The 18,722-nt window shown below is 37.7% G+C and overlaps 1 protein-coding gene across 3 annotated transcripts in view; it reads right to left on the reverse strand.

Moving 5' to 3' along the window:
• PCCA (propionyl-CoA carboxylase subunit alpha) overlaps nt 1–18,722 on the reverse strand; it is a 271,887-nt gene that overhangs the window by 97,385 nt on the left and 155,780 nt on the right. For all 3 annotated transcript variants that reach the window (XR_008428960.1, XM_053933606.1, XM_053933621.1), the window contains one exon: nt 8,470–8,572. Coding sequence is in view for 2 of the 3 variants with exons in the window: in XM_053933606.1 (XP_053789581.1) it covers nt 8,470–8,572 (103 nt within the window). In the remaining variant the exon portion in view is untranslated. The remainder of the gene's footprint in view (nt 1–8,469; nt 8,573–18,722) is intronic.

The following is an 18,722-nucleotide window of genomic DNA, read 5'->3' on the forward strand; positions in this document are numbered from 1 at the left end:
ATGAGTGCTTCCATTCAGCTCTTGAACAGACAAGGACAATTTGGTGGTCACCCAACAGCTGGACTGGTCAACCTGTGAGTGAATAGCAGACCCAGTCCTGCTTTCTGGCAGGACAAATGGGGAATGTGAAGCCTCCATGGACAGAAGAAAAAAAGGAGGGTGACATGATGAGAGGCAAATGGAGGAAATGACTGGGTGAAGCACAGGGCAGGAAGAGGCATTACAGTAAGTGGTTCCCAGCAAACACAAAAGTGTGATGGAGTTACTGATGTGCACAACTAACAGGGATCCAAGGGACAGCCTTGCAGACCAGCCACTTCTACCAATGTGAGTCTGCTTGCAGCCCACTCCACCTCTTATCAACTGTCCTAGGTGCCACCCATCTGAGGTTGGACTGCCCTTCCCTTCACAGGGAATATCAGAGGTGGATAGCAATGTCCAGTGGCAAAACCAGCTCAGCTACACTTCCGGAAAGCAAAGAAGAAAAGCCAGCACCCACCAGCCTGTTCCTGCAAACTCCACTTAGACTAAATGACATCATGACCACAAAGCAGCCAAAGCAGGAGGATAGACATGGACAGAGCATGTCTATGGAGGAAAAAATGAGCATGGGAGACCATTTTGCCTTCCTTCCACTCATTTTCCTTAAACATCAACCACAGCTGTATCCCAGTATCACACTGATTATTTAACACTGATCAGACACCTTCCACTACAGTTTTAATTATATTGCAGTGTCACAACACGGCACAATGCACTGTTGCACAGAGTTGCCAGCTCTTAACAAGTTATTCCAACTAGGAGCAGTACAGCATCATTAATGCAGCACTGCCCAAACTAAGTTAGTCAGCACAGGCTCCTTTGTGCTGCACTAAACTGCTCCATGTAAACATATCCTAAATGGGGAACAGAGCACAGTGTCTCTTGGGTGACATTATACTGTGTATAAATAACAAACAGGACTGCTATCTGTCGATGGGCCTGATCATTTGTACTCTAATCTTTATTTTCATCTTCCCACAAACCAGGTTCCATGGTCTTATTAGAATATCCTGCTTGCATTCAAATCTTTGTTACAACAAGCTTAATAGCCTGCTGTACAGCTGTCCCACTAGTCTTGTATAGCAAGATCTATTCCACAGATCTCTGACTGCCACCAATAGCCAACATGGATACGGAATGAACTCGCATGAACAAAGCTATGTTTTCTTAATAATAACAGTTGTATAAACATAAGGTCTTCTCAGTTAAAGGGAAACCAACATCAAAAAGCAGTAAAACACGGAACCCTAAACCCTTCTTTCTTTGAAGAAACACGTTTGAAGCGAGGTGTTTCTAGTTATGGGTGAATGAAATGAGAATTGAGCTGCAACAAACGGACATCCAGTCTGTATGAAAGACTAATTAGATCCATCTGAGAAGCTGTGTCTAAAACTGCTTCACATATTTCAAAGGAAAGCTCTTCTAGTCTATCTTTTGAGAAGACTACATCAAAACATTTAGTCACAGCTGACGCACATCTATCCACGACAGGAGCACTATTTTTCCTAAGCCATAAAAGCTACATTTAAGTAATTTTAATACTCTGGCTTACTTAAAAATTAAAGGGGGGGGGGGAAAAAAAGGCAGCAAAGACATTTAGAGCTAAGAAAGGAACTCAAAACAGCAACAACTTTATAGTTCCTCCTTATACCAAAGCATCAAGAGATCCCAAAAAAAGAGTCTTATACTGAATGTTAAATGTGCTAAAATTTGCTCAGAGAACGGAATTAAAGCTGAAGCAGCATCCAGGAGCCTCAGAGTTAACTATGGCTTTTGTGGTAATAAGCCAGGCTCTTAACACTATATTAGCACTCTTTTAAATGCAACTATTGCTTCTGCTGAACCAGCAGGAGGAGCTCACAACATTTTTTAATCTATTCATTCTACAGAATTTGGGAAGAGGGGTTGGGATGTTGGAGGCGTTTCTGGGTGCAGGAAGGAGTTGATTGGGTATTTTATTTCCAGTTTTGTTGGATGAGAAATCAGTGTTAAGAAAAGCATCCAAGTAATGTTCATGTAAGCACTGCTTTTAGAAATCAGAAAATCATTATATGAATATTGTACTGCAGGATGTCAAGTGCGCATGGCACAAAAATAGATTGAAGCAACACCCACTCCTCAAGGTGTTTCCAGTCTTACACCAAAAGACCACAGGAAGACTAAAGGATGACAGGACACATTAAATGCTGTATGCCAGAAACATGACTTTCTGAAGAAGGAAAATGGTATGTTATGGCTCTGTATTGTTACAGAGCTTCAATTTATATTTTAGTTTACTGTTCACTGGAATTCCTGGAACCACTGGATCATTACCCATGAAAGAACATAGTCTCTATTTTCATACCACAGGAATTCATGCTCTGAAGCCACCTGTGGGGGTAAAACTCTTCATCAGGTAATTTAAAGTTAATCATTGTAAAAACCTAATTCCTCCTCTGCCTACTAAGGAATATATTTTAAATCAGTAAAGTCGTATTCTAAGACAAGGAAAATATACATCCAAATTGGCCATGCCTGCTTTTAAAACATTTTGCATTTTAACATTTCAGACTTTTCATTGCATTTTCTTTTTAGAAATGTCTTGTAGGCTACATACCAGTGCCAGACCATGTTATTGTGAGTTTTTCAGCACAACTACAAATCTCCAAAAACTACTATAACTAAGCTATTACACTGCTGTGACACAGAGGGAAGAGCATATTTAAAGCCACACCGTGAATGCATTAGTCAAGTAATTTTAATTCTCAACCCTGTAGGTATTTTCTCTATATGCTTATGGAATACTGTGTGAACAAACTAATTTGAGACATACAAATCCACGCCAGAAATCCCTCTTTACAAAGCAAATATGTACCATCACATACGTCGTGCTAAACTGGCATGGTATTTTTAAAAAACTGTACAATCCAGACACACTCTGTTTCTCCTCTGGCTTAGTACAAAAGCACACCAAAGTACATACAAATATTAGATGAGTATACTCAATATTTACCTCTATTTCATGTAAAGGATCCCAGCACTTAAACTTTCTAAGACATTCAATAAGGCAGAGTGGAAATGCATACCAGAAACACTGAGTTCACAACAAGATACTGAGGCCAAGGCCACTTTCATTAAAAACCCACGATGTCAGCAGTCACAGAAATGTAGCAATTAAAGCAGTTGCCACAGAGTCAAAACTCAGGGATCAGTGCTCTCCTCAGATTGAAAGATTCAAGTGCAGAGTGCTTTCCTCCCAGGAGCACCTGTCTCCACCCCACCAGGATAGGATGGGGCAAGCTCTACCCTTAGAATAAATCTGTCACTACAGAAAAAGGAATGCAGGATCTGTAAAGCCAGAGGCCATCAATAAGCAGGAGCATGTCTACTATAACCAGTGCTTTGCAAGCGTGGAAACTGGGGGTTTTGCTCTCACCACAGCACTAGATTATGCATACTGCATTGAAGTGACATTATACACAATACACAGGTCTTGCAAACAGAAAATGCTCCAGATTTGAATCTGAACTAAGAGATTGAAAGTAGGTACACAACCTTTACAATAATAGTTTCTATACATATACAACCCACAGAACTCTGTAACAAAATTTTGTTTGAACAACTGTACTGCAATGTAGAACTTTGTACATGTACTGCAATGAAGAACTTTGCTATGCTGCAAGTAAAACGCAAACCATGTGGAAAAAGGCAGGGAAAGTTCTTTGCTTACAGCTGTAAGGATTATCTAACAGATCTTACTCCACCTACTAGTGCTTTTAGACATGCACGTCCTTTTCATTCAAACTAATATTGGACATGGGAACAACAATACAGTTTCTTTCAAATATATAACATGCCACAATATATTCTTAGAACTAGTCTAAGCAGAAAGTCTTCATCTACCACTTCTATATGGATATATGTTAATTTGTATTACAACTGGCTGCCCCTCTTATTAATTCCTACAAGTATTTGCTTTTCATCCCTATTAATACAGCACTCATATTTCTTTCATGTGACTAATTAGTCATTATGTGCCTGAAGCATATCAGAAATGTAAAATACTAGTAATAATAATTCTGGCATTTTATTGATTCTCTTAACAAGGTTAATACTTTCATTGTGATAGATGGGCAATGTTATTCTTCTACATGGACTACTGGAAAGCCAGAACTTAATATGCACTGAATTACTATCCCACTCCATATATTTGTGTTTAAGGAATTAAATGTGAACTAAGTTTGCTTACAGCAACTTTCTGTATCATTGCTCTGATTTTCCATTATACTATTCCTTGTTCCACTTGATGGTTTGCATACTTCCATTTGATTTTTGGGTAGTATTTTTTCCTCCCCCAAAAAGAGAATTTACAACACAATGAAAATACTTCCTGAAGTAGTTTTCAAATAAATTTACCCATCAGTCATGAAATTTACAGTAAATGAATACACCAAAGTTCTCCAAATAAAATGCTTATTATATTTGAATTTGAAGTCAAAGCTTAACCATAATTCAATAAACATGAATTCACTAACTAAAATAAAGCATTCACATAAACATGCACCTACTCTATATTGATCATATAGGATGTACTCAAATAATGATGACAGTAATGCTTTAGATTTTATTTTTATGCTGGCATTTTGTACTATACAATAGGTTTTCTCTTAGAAATGTTAAGAGGTACACAGGCTGATTTTCCACCCACACAGGTATCTAATAAATTCTTTACTTCTCAAGCAAAAGATAGAGGAAAAACACTGGAGTTTTTCCGAAAAAATATTTAAAAACATTCATTTCCCACTGGACTGAACAAGCTTCAAAATTTTTTTCTAGATATTTCATACCTGTACTACATTTATCTGTCCTTAACTTTGGATTTAGGAAGTGATCCAATGTTTTGTGAAAATGGTAGCCCATTCTAGTAACAACCTGAATTAAGGAATTTAGCTTTCTCTATTCCTCTTATTCAGCATTTGACCTATACAGGTCCCTCGGAAATATATCGAATTTCCATTTGCCCAAAGTAACTTCTGAACTATGACACCTTATGCTTAAAAAAAAAAAAAAAATAAACAACTTCAATGATAAGAAGCTACTTTATAACTGAAAACATCTGGAAATTCTTTGACAACTAAACTGATGAGAAGATGCGGCTAAGCAGTCTGGGAAGGTATGCATTTACTACAGAGATGAAGAACCCTAACAGGAATGACTGTTTGCAAACATGAAAAAGGAGAATAACAACTACTTGCAGAGAAAACATGCAAATTATCAATAAAGAATTCTCAAGACAGAGTATTCCTACACTGTAGCAAATAATCAGAAAATGGGTAATGGCAAAAAGATTTTCAAGAATTAAGTTAATTGCGTAGAATATAGTTACAAATTCCTATTGACCTAAAATTAGGTTGGGAGGAAGGTTAGAATTAAATGACCTTTAAGGTCCCTTCCAACTCAAACCATCCTATGAATAAACAATGCCACCATCACGTGGAATTAGACCATCCTTGGTGGCTGACATCTGGTTTTGAAGGGCCAGATTCACTGCAGGGAAACCACACAGCTAACCAGGTTTCCTCAATATATGTAGGTTCCCATTTGATTTTGTCTCTCCCACCCTTCAATACCCTACAGAACAGTCAAGTTTTATAAAGGAAGAACAGACTCCAACCTTTAATAGCAAACTCAATCAATGGAATCATAAACAAATGTATTTGATACCCAGACTAGCAATTGAAAATGGCAAGATGGGAAAACCTCCTGTTTGTAACTGAAGTAAACAAAAGATTCCAGAGTCTGGTAATGGGATGCTTCTGGGCTGCTTGTTGCTGTTTTGCATTGCTTGTTACTGTCTCATGTAAAGGAAGGTATTCTTCCTTCAACTTCTATTTTAGCAGCAATCTTGATTGTAAGATCTTTAATTCAATTGACAAGAGAAAAAATTTTAAGCATAAGAAGAACACTAATCAAAGCTAAGAATCTGACCATCTGTCCTCTAAAGAACTGAGTGGTATACATGACAAGCAGTTAGTTTAAAGATTGTTCTAGCAATTAATATATGGAAGAAAAAAAGAATAAATTACATTTACATCAATTTAGTTGGCAAGTTCTTTGTACACAAGCAAGCAGGTCCTACCAAAGCTGCTAAATTTTAATTCTCAAGTTGGGTCATTGGAATCTTTTAATTGCAAAAACATTTACTATGTTGATAGGGTATCACCAGAAACAACTGTCTGGTACTGAAAATTCTAGTACAATAATTTTATATAGATTTAAGTACTAGCATATATGTTGCTGGCTTCAGAAAAAAAAAAAAAAACAAGTTACTTCTATTTTAAAACAAAATATATCAAATTAGGATTCACAGAAGTTTTTAACCTCTACTGGAATAACAAAAATTAATATTTTATTTTGCAGCGCTTCAGGCAAAGAGCATCGCTCACACTTGACCACTTATCCTTCAGTTTTGGGAAGCAAGGCTGCTGAAGTGGCCTAAAGCCAGCCCCCATCAAATACCTTTGTTACAAACAAAATAGTTAAAAACAGATGGTTTCAAAACTCAAAATTCTGAAAAATAAGAGCAGCGAAGAGCAGTTCACATTGCACAATTCAACAAGAATCTCCTGCTAAACGAAGAAAACGACAGATGACCCGTAGCCCAAAATGCTGAGGAACGATCCTCTGGAACAGCAGGAACCACGGAGCAGCCTGCTGCTCACACTCCCTGTGCACAGTGCTGCTCACTGCGACACAGGAGCTTTGGGCTGCTGAGAGCAGCAGAGTTACAGGGGGAAAAAAAAGAGTTACTGCTGGAAGGGTCCCTCTGGTAAACAAACTAAATCAGGATGCAAATGCCGCGGTGCAAAGCACAGTTTGCGGCGCGAGTAAACTTCTGAAGGGGAATGTGAAGGTGGCCCTCCCACTGGGCTATCTAACTGCACCACAGATTCAGCTATCTTTGTCACAAGCCATGAGGAGACACAACCCACAAAGGCAGGAGCCCGTGTCACACCAACTTAATAGCAAAAACTAAATGCAGAAGTTCAAAAAGTGAGGCTTGTGTTTCTGACAGCAAAGTTAATAAAGGAAGCTTTGAATTTCCCCGGTTTTTTCCTGATTGTATGTTATACCTCCTGATCAGAAACAAGATTTCTCATTCCTAGTCTTGACTTCTCTTCTTTGAAGTTTTAAGGCAGCTGGTTTTCCATTGTAAAGTTTGACAGTGTTGTATTTACTATATACTCTTATCTGCAGCACAGTCACAGGAGAACACCAGGAAAAAGAAAATTACTGATGCAGAATAACATGTCCTCTGCTATTTATCCAATAACAATAAAAATAAGTTTAATTCTACTCAACCCTGCTATTAAAAAAGAGTTGCCTGCTTTTTACATACCCAAGCTCAGGTGCAATTTTTAATACACTATATCTTTATAGGTATACGGTTTTAGTATGCACAGTATCTGACACAGGTGTTCTATTGTTTGAATGGACTGTATCCAAGTTCACAGGATGCCTGTTAGGAGATTTTAAAAACTGCGTGCAGACTTGGCCTTTGCTTCTGAAACAACAATTCAACAAGTAGGGTGTGTCATTGCCATTTTAAGAAAATTTGCCTTATTAAGGCCCTTTTGAAATCTTTTGTCTAAGAGTCAACAAACACTATACAAGTCAACTGCCTATTTTAAAAAAATAAGAGTCTCATTTTGGTTGTGGAATCACCATTAACAGACATAAAAAGTAGTTCTCCCTACAAATTTATCTTCTTAATACTTCAACCAGACTGTGTCTTGGCCTTATTCCGCTGAATGGCTGAATTACCAAACCCAGCATTACTGTTCCTCTACTGTCATGGTCTGTCCTTCTGCCTTTCATGCTGACAACATTAAGTGCTTAAGCAATTACCTTAGAACATTTGTAAAAAATAAAAGTTTTTACACATTCATCTGAAGTGAATAAGCACATCCTGAAACACTGGCATTTTACTATGACCACATACAGTTCCACCACAGAGTGCTGAATAATCCCATTCCAGTACAATTGCTTATTCAATTTGTTTGGATCTTTGATTTGTTTTTCTCAACACTAGCTTAAGGTAATGCAATTTTTGTCAACATTGCATTTATTTTCTTCCTCTCGTGTATCTACAATGGAGTATAAGATGCTACTTGCAAACAAGACACTAAACAGAATAATTTAGAAACTAATTTATAAACAATTACATACAAAAATGTTCCACAGGCATGAGCCCTGAGAAAAATCTCAGTACACTAGCACTATTTAACTGTCAGAGTCTTGTTTGGTAATTCACATCAATGCCTACCTAAAGAAAAACCACACATCTATCCTTAGTCAACGAAAAGATGGAGAATTTTAGCAGGTTTCAAGGATAATATATATGTTCACTCAATACACTGAATTTCTTAGAAAATGAGCAGAACTTACAGAAAATGATGAGCCATGCTTTGAAACTGCAACTGGGTAAATTCCATCTCCTAGATGCACAGAGAGCTCCCAGCTACTTCTCTTTGATTTAGCAATAGGAATTCTAAAAAAGAAACAGACAGAAGAAAAATTTTTAACAGAGATTTCATGCTTCTCCCAAGTTAACCAGAAGCACTTGCCTCATAGGATGGTCCTGAAGGATATAAAATATCATTAATCTATAGACACAGTTGGAGAGCATACTTGAAAAAAATATATACTAAATACATTTTTCTGTCAAACAGCATATAAGGAGAAAATACACTCTTATTTTCTTTCTAGATTTGCCTTGACACACTGGGTATGCTGATAAAGTTATAGGAGGCCCTTGAATGCAGCCAGCACTTGCTGCAGAATTAACTCAAACAGGATGAAAAGCAGATGAGAAAATGGGTTGGCAGGAGAATAGCAACACTGATAACTGGAGCAGTCTTTTCAAGGGCAAAATACAATCATTATTTCTTTAATCTCATTCTCAGTAAACCTTAACTAAAAGCCAATTACAGACAAAAGATTCAGCCAAACAAGTAATACAAGTAATTTGATAACTAATATACATTTTTAAGTATCTCATCCACAGAGCCCTTCAAGCATACTGAAAAAATAATGATGTATCATCACAGCCCACATGGAGGATTATTCCTGCAGCATTTTGTGACTGCACCATTTATCAAGTAACACAGGAAACCTGAATCTTTTCAACTTAAAAAAGCATACACCTGGCAGCAAGGAAATGAGAACTGAGCCTCCATTCTTCAAAGTTCAGAGTGAAACATGCAATTTTCAGCTATTTTATTTGAATGTATATTCATTTTCAGTTTCCTCATTCTAACTTGTCGAGTCTCTTCCACTCTGCCGTAACAACTGGTGTCCACAACTATGCTACATCTTTTCTAATGAGTGGTCACCATATATTACCACAAGCAGGCACCACATGGCCTAAAGGGAAGACAGGAAGGTGTGATTTAAACTCCATTAAACAAAAACACATTTTGGTAGAGCTTTTCTTCCACACTGTTTAGATTTTTCTGTAAGAAATCTGTAGAGATAATAATTTTATCACCTTTACATCTCTTTTAAGGATCATTTCTGCTATAACATTAATCTATTGTACATTATAGCGCTTACTACGCCTTTTATTGCAGCCTTCAGAGTCTTAAAACCTGTAAACACGTTATGCCACATGCATCCTCCAGAGGATTCAAGTGACCAGTGAACCACATCTCTCCAAAGAGAGTGCTCAGGTTTCCTGTGGAATCAACAGGGAGATGCACCTGTGAGGCCTCTAGAGGCCACAGGAGGAGAAATTATCTGTCCAAGCCAAGGATAATACACTGACTGGCTAAGAATTTCAACAATTATTTTAGAGCATCAGGTTTTTAGATACCTGGAACTTAAGAAAGCAGAAGTTCAAATACTTAATGAGGCAAGGAGCTTCCAAAAATTGTGCCTTGCCATGTGCCTGAAAAGGGAAAATGGAAATGCTAAATATGGCAGACACAAATAGATTATACTAATCCTTAGTTACTTCTGGATGCAAGCCAAGTAAGACCTACCTCATATTTCACCAAACACCTTAGCTCACCTCCATCACTACCCGAAAAGTTCACAAGACATATTATATATATTTTAAATAACCTGCTCCTGTACTAACGATGCCACGTGTCACATTTAATACAGTGACAATTGTCAAACAATAAATCTGAGGAATTATCTATGGTTCATTGGGTGCAATGTTATTTCTCAGCAACTCATATTGAAATTCCTGTATGTCACCAAACATTTAGACTGGCTGATAGGAAATGTGACAGACACAGGAGTTCCTGAAGAAGAGGAAGAGGAATTTCCTGCACAGGTAGCAGGCAGCAAGCTAAGAGATGTTTTCATTGCACTTCCTCGTATCAGAGCACCAGTAAGGAGGAATACAGGCAGCAGCTGGTTAGGTTCTCCATGATATTCCACTGCAGTGTAACCAACAGGATGTAGTGGTTTACAGCAATATCATATTTCTTATACTGGAACTAGGACCGTATCACAAACTCAGCTTAGTAGATCTGTTTCACTGGTGTCATGAGATTCCTTACAGCCTTGCTGGCACAGCCCTGCTTCATATTGCATTTGACTGGAAGTGACCTCATGAATCTGGCTGCTAGCCATCAAAGGAAAGACAGTCTTGTTCTCCAGCAGGGATTATTTTTGTTCAGTCCTGTCTTGCTGAGCTTTGTCAAGTGTATCTCCAAACAGGATGCATGCCTCTTGAAAGGCACAACTATCATCACTGCTTTGCCTGGGTTTCAAACAGCCACATAATTCCTCTCTTTGCAACACCAATGGCCAGGAAGGCAAAGTCCAGAACTGCATCAAGTATACAGCAAGTTGTACGTCCCTCCTGGAATTACTAGATCCCTTTGCACAGGGACATTTTTCAGCTTTGCCTGTGGTTTTGTAACTATAACTGACACTGGCTAGGACATATACTTACATTAGCTCATGACAATCCTACTTCTTCATTAAACCAAATTCCTTTCAAAGAAATTATCTTGTAGTAGACTCCATTTTGATAGGATTTGCGGGTAGGGAACGTTTACATAAATGAGGATTACGAAGTCCAAAAGTAAGGATCAAACTCTAAAAGTTAGTTGAATATGAAAACGAAGTTGCTCACATCCATGAACTACTTTAGAAATGCAGAAGTTTCTACCAGGCTAGGAAATTAGATTTGTTGAGGGGTTTTCTGTTGTTTTGTGGTGTTTGGGGTTTTTTTTAATCTGAAATGTCCCAGTGCATGGGAAGTTATTTTTGTTCTTGGCCAAGGCTGCTCCCTTAGCTGAGATGAGAAGACTTTTAAGTCCTCCCAAAGAAAGCACCTGAACTCTGCATATATTTCACACTAGTTCACAGAAAACTCCCCAAACTTCTGGCTACTCTCAAAATATAGAAAAAATGTAGAACTTTAAAAATTCTACATAATGGGCTGAAATCCAACATTGTATTCAAAGAAAAAAAATATCCCACTGAAAATTAAAATAGTGCAATTTTTGCCATCATAAAAGAACCAAAGAAAACACAAGGCACTTCCCTTCCAACCCTAGATTCAGAGTCCACACAGTATATCTTTCCTAGGGTTCAACACGCCCTCCCTTTTTTCTCCCAGTTTTGGCAAATGACATATCATCCAATAAAATTACTTCATTTGCATATAAAGATCACTGGCTGCAGGAAGAAACACAAGATTCACAGCAAGATGAAAGTGCCAGGTGGATGGGGAGCAGGGCCATGGAGAACTGTGTGCTGCTGATCCTTGCCAGGAGCATTACACACACAAAGGGACAGAGAGCAAAGGCAGCACCGCAGCCACAACAACAGGAGATAGGTGGAGAAGGGGGTTAGAAACTCCTTCCACACTAAAAAGGGCAGTACTCAATCTCTCCACTCCAAATTGTCTTCTAAGGGGAAGCATCACAAGCATAGGAACACAGCTGAAGAGTGATGGCCTGGCTTTAAGTCATAAAGGCTTTACTCCAAAGCACCAATTACAAAAACATGCAAGCAATTCAACAAGAAAAACAGCACCATTTGCCTGCTTATTTATTTTCAAGTTCTACTGCTGTTTGTTCAACTAGAGATGATGTCTGTGTAGAAATGTATTATGTCCCTTTTACTCCCAAATGCCGTGTGTGGGAGAGGAAGACACTTGAGAATAAGACAGCAACCAAAGCTCCTGGTTTCTTTGCAAGTTTTCAGTGAGGAAAGCAGACAACTGCTAAAAAATTTTAGGTCAATACATACTTACTGTGCTCATGGAACACATTCATTAAACTATTATGTAGTCTAGTCAAAAACGAGTAATGAAAGAAAACAGACACTCACAAAAGCAAATCAAGTAATAACTCTGCCCTGGCCATTTTGATTGTCACCAATCAATCAGATAGAAGGAACTCAATAAAAACTACAATTTTCTGCAGTTTGTGGCAAATAAACTTCCCTCTCCCTATTACCACTGATGATGCAAATGAGTTAGGATGTCACCAGCTTCTAAAGGATCAGAAAATTGAGTACAGATTTTTTTACTCCCAATTCAAAATATGTATTCTAATGCTGTGGGGGAAAACACAAATTCCTCTTCATTTCTGATATTTTTGCTGCATAATACTTTATGTAAACAGAGAAATCCCAAACTATCATAACAAATCCTCCTGTTTGAAAGATTACAAGCGTTTGAAAACCACATTATATGACACTCCATAAAGCTGTTTTTCAATTGTGCAATTACCTATTCAGCAGTTAAATAAAAGTGAAATATTGACTTAAAACAATGTTAATGGTCAAAGAATCATTAAGAAATCCTTCATCATAACTTTCACAGCAGGTGGCCTGTAAAATGATCAAGAATAATGTGCTGGATTCTGTAGCCACCAAGGTCAGTTTCTGCATACAAATCTTGCAAAGGGAGAAAAAAAGACCTTCAGAAAGTGGGCCATTCATCTGAACCAAGTTCAGAGAATTTCCAGCACTGTGAAAAGATATGTTATGCAAGCACATAGATGTATTCAGTGGGGGTAGACTGAACCAGCTACATGGAGACTACAAAGGAGCCCTCCCATGGCTCATGAATAAGTCGAGGAAATGATCAGAAAAAAATGCAGAGATGTTTAGACAGATGGCCCACTTAAAATGCCTGGGACAGGGCATAAGCAATTTTAATGAAACTTTAGATCTACCATATAAATTGTTTCTTATTTTCCCTGCCCTCCCCCCACCCCTCCAAAAAAAAAAAAAAATCAAGAAAGGCAAATAGAAATTTAACAACTCAAACAAGAGCCTATCTTGCAATGAAAAAAAAACCAAACCGTTAAAAAACCCCACAAACCACCACCCCCCCCAAAAAAAAAAAAAAAATGAAAAAAGGGAAGTAAATCTCACACTTTTGAGCATTATTGGTTTAATAAGTTCATATGCAAAAAAAATATCCTTCAGAGAACCTTCAACTATCAGATGAATATAAAAGCAGGGAATGGATAGATTAAAAGAATTCTAAACAGAAGTGTACTGCCAAACAAAACACAAATCTAAGCTTTAGTATCTGAGTACTTTCAACACTTTCCAACATAAAAGTTCATCATCACACAGAAAAGATAAAAGCAGCACTTTCACAGAATTATTTTAAGAACCAAAAATTATGTGCAAGGAACCTAAGAATCTGGGAATATTTTATTCAGCAATTTGAAGTATTTTCTATATCTATTCACACACATTTTTTACATATATTCAGACTGGTCCATCTATACATATCATGTGCCCTTTTACATTAAAATAGGTTTTCCTTCTTCCTGTTTTATATGTGCATACATATACGTGTACCCCTTTCACTGTGAATATGAAAATATACCATCATTAGACTAAATTATAGTTCTTCATATGTCATACAAAATAATAACCTCTACTAGCCTGTATGCCAGCTGATCAGACAAAGGCTGAAAGAATTACTCAACAGTTATATCAAAAAGGTTTTACATTACATTTTCTTACATATCACATTGAGATCAATAACAAATACGTATATTTATAGCCTATACTCTATTTGAATAGTGACCACAGGAAAAAATGAAATTACATGGAAGGTAAACTATAAAATAAAATCGATGCTTTAAAATGATGCCATGGAGTGTATTGTGTACAGCATACATCTGGATGTTCCCTTTTCCTTCAACAGAAGCTTTTCGAGCAATTTGCATTGACATAAGAGCCTGCAATCCAGTGATCAACAAAAACCTCCAGTAGTGAAACCTGGATGAGGGCCAAAGAAACAGTTATAAATCTAGGGTGAATTTGGCTGCCCAGACCTAGGAGTATGGCTCAATGTCATTCATCTCCATTTAACTGAGAAATAACCTTGCAAAGAACCTGAGCTCACCCTGGCTGACCCGCTTCCACTGTGGAGATCTCTAAAGGTGCAGGGCTTGGGTCCTGCAAAGAGAGACACCCTAACCCCAGTGTTTTACAGCCAGCATCCTCAGCAGCCTGGCAGGGGCAAGGAACTAGGGGCTCCTCTGCCAAAGCTGTCTCCACAGTCTTAACAAGAAATTATCCTCCAAACATGCAGGCAAACAACAATTCTAAGCCTCTTGAAAGATCTTTCGTGGCTCTTTTAGATTTAAATCTATCGGGTATCTATCTGGGGAACTCACCAGCCTACCCTGCTGATGGTAGGAAGGAATGAGAGATTCATGGAGGCTGAGAGAATACATGGAGACTCAGGTTTGCAGCCTGATGATGCATTCTTCGGGACACAAAGTTTTGGCACTTGATTCTAATGACAGGACATTTCTATGCACTTTGCAGCGGTAAACTGTATGAAACACAGTAACCCTGGGAGCTGCCAGTAGAGCCTAAGACCTCTCAGTTTCAGAAAAGGGTCACACTGCCCAGTCCTCCATCAGGCAACCGCATAGCTTGAAAATTTCAAATAAATAAATGTAAAATATATCTGAAACTGATTTCCTCTCCTATGACATGTTAGGGCCTACTTTAGTATTTGGTTTCTGTTGGAAAAAGCAAACATCACAAGCATCGATGCTGGATAAGCGATCCTGCTATTTGTCTCGTTGCAAGCATTTGTGAAATAAGAAGCAAGGAACACTCAAATCAACTGTTCAAAAGTACAGAGAAAAGACATTTATTTTTAGTATAATTTACAAGTTTGTTCTTCTAATCTGTTTTTTTAACCATCTTTTATTTACCAAAGATGGAACCACTTGCAAGCAGGTGTTTTTAATCAGATCAGTCAACAATATTGACCTGTGCATGCTAACAACTGCTATGGAGAGAAAAATCTAAAAATCTGTTTGTCATCAAAAAATTTGGGGCTGTTTTTCCTCCAATTAAAGTATCAAATTTCATAACTTTTTTTTATTTTTATTAAGAGATAACTTTGGGCAGTTGGCAAAACTAATAATAATACTTTATTCCGTAAAAGGAAAACATTAAACGCCCTTTCCTATACAAATTTTCCCTTATATCCTTAAGCAAAGAAACTTATTGTGCAGATATTTAAGAATAGTCTTACAATAATTATCTCACTTTTTTATGTGTAACGAGCTTCAGAACAGGCTACTGTGATGCACTAGGGAGGACTAAAGCTCTTCTGTTAACATCATCCAGTAGCAGTTATGTACTTTCATATAACATGGTGGCATTGGGATGTAGCTGCCTGTTGAGCAGTCTGTTTCCTACACCTCCATTCAAAGAAGGGCTGTTCCCACTAATAATGTGCTATTTTTCATTTTGTATTAAGTTTAGAATACTATAGGTTTGCTGTCCACATAAAAAATAGGCAGAAGGAAATGCTAATCTACTAATACAAAAATGAGCTGATGTCTCAGTTTGACAAGGAAATAATCCAATTTTACTTCTACATATAAGACTACTTTTCATACTCTCTTTTTTTGAAACATCCAGGCAAACTTTGTGATAGGTTTGCTGTACTCATCACAGTAGTGAAATCTGCCGACTAATCTTGACTCCAGTCACAAATGGGCATTCAGGTCACAAAACTAGACTAAATCTAATCAGAAGTCAAATACATACAGTGAGAGTAAGAGATCCTCACCATGAACAAGATGGTACACTTGTACTGGTACACTCTCTAATGACAGCTAGATTAGTTTTTGAAGAATTCTTTATTCACATGAAGAGATTTTGATCTTAATGACAATTTCTGCAATTGCATTCCCACAAAATTCTAAGTTTAGTGTTTAGCCTAGATATTCAGGGGGGGGGAAAAAAAAAAAAAGAAAAAAAAAAACCATCTCTGACATTTAAATTCAAGCTCAACCCCTCTTTCTTAGTTGCCCTAGTAAAAGTTATGTTATGAAGTGCTTAATACCTACCAGCTCCTGCCAGCTCAAAGCAAAGAAAATACTGTAAAGCGCAGCATATTTGAAAAATTGTTCTGCAATTGTGGAGGAGAAAATGCGTATTTTAGAATCAAATTTTAGAATTCCATTTTGAAAAAGTCATGGCCTGAGCTGCCTCTATCTTGTAAGATAATATCTCCTTGAACAGATTGCCATTTCCCCAACTATCACTGATTTACAAACTTAATCCAAAAAAAACACATTAACCTATCTCTTTCTTATTCAGAGATACACATTTGACCCAAAGGCACTAACAACAAACTGAAATACAGTGTTTCTTTAAGGAATAAACTTTTTAAAACCCAATAGAGTGAAACTTTCCAGTACCTGCTGAACTTACTAAAGAAGCACACTATCAGGAGTGAGAGACAACTACAACACCCAAGGGAAAAGGAAAGACATCAGAATAAAGCTATCTCTGAGGAACTTTGGCAACAGCACAGAGAGCAAGAACACTGGGCCTTCTTTTAAGGCCCACAAGGAACACAGTGTGCAAACTAAGGAATAATTTTAAATTATACTAGCTAACTAAAATAAAACTCCCAACCTGTCTCAGGTCAAACTGAAAACACCTTTTTAGAGAACACCACCTCCAAAAATCTTTGAGTTTTTTGTTAAGAGCTGTGTATTGAATGCTGTCTTTCCTACGATTTAGTTTCATTTAGGACTCTCACCCTTTTGATCTGCGGTCCCCTTGGAACTAACCAGATTGTATTGCCAGAAGTATGGAATTTCTGCCACATTTTGTAGGACTCACGAGTTGACCTGGTCTCTCTAAAGCCTGTCAGATATGCAATAACCCAAAGGCAATTGTTTAAAATAGAATTACACTCTCTTTTTTTGTGCATCTTGGAAGACATAATGCTTGCACCAGATTTCAGTAGAGTTCCAGAGTCTTGTAAGAGCTCATCTATCACACAGAGCTTATCACGTCCCACAAACTTGCTTCAGCAGAACCAAGAGTCCATCCAAGAGCTTAACCATCTCAAGCCAATGAAATCAATTTGGGAATACAGCTGTATTGAACATGTTTTTCTGCTGTGCTTTCTCCTCTATAAGAGACTTAATTCAGGCAATACATAGAATGTACATTCAGGACGGCCCACAGTCCTGCAGAAGGATAACCAGATTTTCCTTGCTAGCCATCCTACATGCCATAGTGTAAGAAACAGAAGCTGGCCAACAGCTGTGATTCATTTGGAACTCTGGTTTTCTAGACAGTGCCTAGCTTTTCAAACTACATGCACAAGAACTAGTGCCGGGTGACAACACAAGTATCAACAATATATCTACCAAACCACAGGTAAATGTGATTACAGCATTTGGCTAGAAGGACTCAAGCCAGTTTCAACAGGCAATGTCACAGCTACTTCCCACATGTAAGGAATGTGTCATATTTCACGGATTCTAAAGCTTTGTTCTCAGTTTCTTCTGCCCTAGACTCCCATGAAACAGATTAATGCCACTAATTCTGTTCAGTTGAAGAAAAAAAAAATCATGGCAGATGAGAAAACCCCCAAAAGTCCATTAAAAATTATATTAGATAACATAAAAATGCCTATCTCAAACGAGCACTCGTATGTCTTGTCTAGACAACTACAGCACATAGAGCTCAGTGACTCCCATTGCCTTCCATGCATCACCCCCTGCACTTCCAGCTTACATCCGGCACTCACAGCACTGAGCTTTCAGCACCTAATATTAACCATCTTTTCCCTTCTTAACTAATGGAAAGAGAAAGGTACCTCTCACAATGAGTTAGACCTGAAATTGGCTGAACTACTTTTAGGTAATGCTTAGCTATATTTTTTACATTACTTAGGCACTGCAACTCCTGGCCACAGAAATACAGGCACCTAATAATTTAAGAGTGATACATATTCAAAAGATGATAAATATCTATTGCCCTCTATGTATTTTCATGCTTTTAATAAGACATCTGCCATTGTTCATAGTATGGTCTCACAAGTAAAGAGAAGAAAGACAGTAAGAAAAAACTGTGCATAGACTTCCAACTTTGCTAAAGTTATATACATCAAACCTGGATTATAGAATTTGAGAATTATTAAACTAGGGTTGAATGTGAAGGACAAAAAATTTGTAACAGCTAGTGCCTCATTCTCAGTAGTAATATGAAAAATTTTGCCCACTTGTCACCAGATAACACAAGGAAAAATGACACACCACAGCTTTGGTCACGATGAAGAGACTAATTTATTTTCTCTGACTCCAATCTTTTATAGTTCTCAAAAGGTGCCAGTGGATTGGAGGGTGAACGTGCCACCTCTCCAACGACAC

Source organism: Vidua chalybeata, chromosome 2 (assembly GCF_026979565.1).
Source record: "Vidua chalybeata isolate OUT-0048 chromosome 2, bVidCha1 merged haplotype, whole genome shotgun sequence".
NCBI lineage: Eukaryota > Metazoa > Chordata > Aves > Passeriformes > Viduidae > Vidua > Vidua chalybeata.